The sequence below is a fragment of the Protopterus annectens genome, chromosome 14.part0 (genome assembly GCF_019279795.1).
Source record: "Protopterus annectens isolate FY-2018-M chromosome 14.part0, PAN1.0, whole genome shotgun sequence".
Classification (NCBI taxonomy): Eukaryota; Metazoa; Chordata; order Ceratodontiformes; family Protopteridae; genus Protopterus; species Protopterus annectens.
Genome location: NC_056748.1, coordinates 863,835,481 through 863,837,980, shown reverse-complemented (window position 1 = coordinate 863,837,980; position 2,500 = coordinate 863,835,481). Strand labels below are relative to the sequence as shown.

Sequence of the window (2,500 nt, the reverse complement as noted above, 5' to 3'; positions counted from 1 at the left end):
TGTTTGGCAGTTGGGTTACTATTGTGGTCTCTGTTTATCTCTTGTTCTCTTCATCAAAAATGGCAGAGATTGTTTCTACCAGATTGAATATTAGTGCCTTCCTTGTGCACTTCATGCTGGAGTTGTTAAGTGTTGTTTGTCATACCTAGGAATACAATAATTTATAATAACCCTTAAGCTGCAACTCCCTTCAGGCTGTTTTATCAGGATCACGTAGTAGAATGACATCCAGCTACCTTTCATCCATGGCAGTGGTTGTGGTGGGGGGGTGACTACAAAAATGGAGAGGGAGAGTGTCATGCCATCCTCTTTGTCTGTAGTTGTCCACAGCTGGGTTTTAGTATCAGTGTAAAACTTTCAAAGAAGTCTAGACTGTCAGCTTAACCTAATTTTTTTATGTTTGTAAACAGGTCATTCCAGAGATAGAATCAAGGAAAAAAGAAAATGATGTTTGGAAATGGCAGTAATAAGGCTTAAGAAGATTTCTTTTCCTTAAAGTATTGTCAGATTGCAAAACTTTAAAAATAGTACTGATTTGGGAAGTGTCTGACAAGTTTTGGTATCACAGTTTAATAGTAGGCACCACACAAATATGCTTTTATGCAGGATTATGTAATTTAAGGATGAGAAGGTAGAGGGTTTTTAAATCTATTTTATTAGTGTGGCTATTTTGCTGTCATGTTCCAAATGAAAGCACAGTCTTGTGGAACCATGCTGCTATTTTCCAAAAGTACCCTACCGTTTTTATCTCACAACACTAGGACTGATGCTCAAGTGAAATTGGAATTTGTCGGGTAGAGGCTGTTCGCCGATGTTGTCTTCTTTTTATCCTGCCTAATGGATAGGTATCACTATGCGTTATTTTTTCTGCATTCTACTAGAATTTCTTTGTATTGAGAAGTTCATATTCCAGCACAGTAGTAGTCTAAAAACCTATGCTTTCTGCTTGGGAGCTTTCACAAGAATATAGTGGTAAACTGAAAGAAAAAGTAGGCAGACAAGTTTCCTCTCTTGAGAAATGTAAACATTGAACTTCTGTGTGAGGAACGTTGTAGAGGCCACTAGGTGTCACTGCTACACCATGTATAGTGCAGGTTACTACTTAACCTCACTAAGTGTGAGTGTGACAGTAAGTTTTAACCAGAAATATTCTGCAGACTGTGTTTGGAGCCACCACAACTGTTGCAATTATTCCAAATTCACAGCACAGAAATACAGAACCAGAAATGTTGGGTCAATTTGGGGTCCGTTATGCAATAATTATTAACCAGTTATGGGACAGCAGCTCAGCTATAGAGATCTGAGATGAAAGTAGCTTATAGACGTGTGCTTTGCTTAAGAGGGTAAGTGAGGATTGGGAGAAGATGTACAAACAAAGGAATGGCAGTCATATATGCATTCCTAGGGTAAGATATGTTGCAGGTTATAAGGAGTGGCTTTAGGTTTTTGTCTTTGTGAAGTCTCTTTGTTAGATTTTGTCTATACTTTTAGCGTTTGCAAAGTTAACCAAAATTAACCACTGATCTTATTTTGTGTTTACCTGCTTTTTTATGTCAGGAACCTCAAACAACAGTAGTTCACAACCCAGCAGATGGTATTAAGGTGAGTGCTACTGCCTTAAATATTTTTGGCAATTAAAATAATTGGAGAAACAAGCAATATAGACTTTGATGATCTGTGCTTTGTTTTTTTGTTTTGTTTTGTTTATTAATTTTTTGTAATATTAAGCATTTTCATTGCTTCTCTGAAAGCATTAGATACAAGCTGGTAGATTTTCAATGTGTGCAGCAAAAAGGAAAAGAAAAAAGCTAGTGACCTAATAGGTAACTAAATATAGAAAAACAACTTACAGTAGTTAACTGAGATAAAAAAATGAATAATTTGTTTGTTAGAAATGTATCATGTTCCTCAGATACAGTAATCAAATATAGTAAAAGTCCAGGACCATGGTAATTGGATGTAAACTTCATCATCTTGTTTTCCATTCAGTGAGCTTTTTTTCTTGAACTTAGGGAAACAACTTGTATGCGTTTAAATTTACTGATTAGTATATTAAAAAAATGTTGAGGAAAGCTCTTGCGTTGTAAGTCCTTTAAGTTGTATAGAACTTTGCAAAAGCAGGTAGTACGGTAAATAATAACAAAGTCCAACCTGAAATGCAAGATGCATTGCTGCAAGGACAAAATGTGTGCTATAATGTGGAAGGGTCAGTGTTTCTCATTGGTACAAAAGACCATAATTCCTTCACTTTTGCTTTCATGATGTTCAATGATTTCTTTGATTAAAATTTATTGGGAGTATGTTTTACTGCTCTCTTCTGTTACTTTTTTCAGCTTCCTTCTTTCTTCCTTGAGATTTACAGTTATTTTACTTTTTTCTAGTATTGCAAAACTACACAAACCTATAGTGTGCCTATTCATCAGTGTGGCTAGCAAAACTGGATTGTAGCTTGAATCTTGATTAGAAATGCAAAACTTTCTTAAATTTTCAATACCAGATA

The 2,500-nt window shown here is 35.5% G+C and overlaps 1 protein-coding gene across 19 annotated transcripts in view; it reads left to right on the top strand.

The window, feature by feature from the left end:
• LOC122789306 (calcium/calmodulin-dependent protein kinase type II subunit gamma) overlaps nt 1–2,500 on the top strand; it is a 2,351,533-nt gene that overhangs the window by 2,154,361 nt on the left and 194,672 nt on the right. For all 19 annotated transcript variants that reach the window (XM_044056632.1, XM_044056627.1, XM_044056637.1 and 16 more), the window contains one exon: nt 1,558–1,602. In XM_044056632.1, coding sequence (XP_043912567.1) covers nt 1,558–1,602 — 45 coding nt within the window. The remainder of the gene's footprint in view (nt 1–1,557; nt 1,603–2,500) is intronic.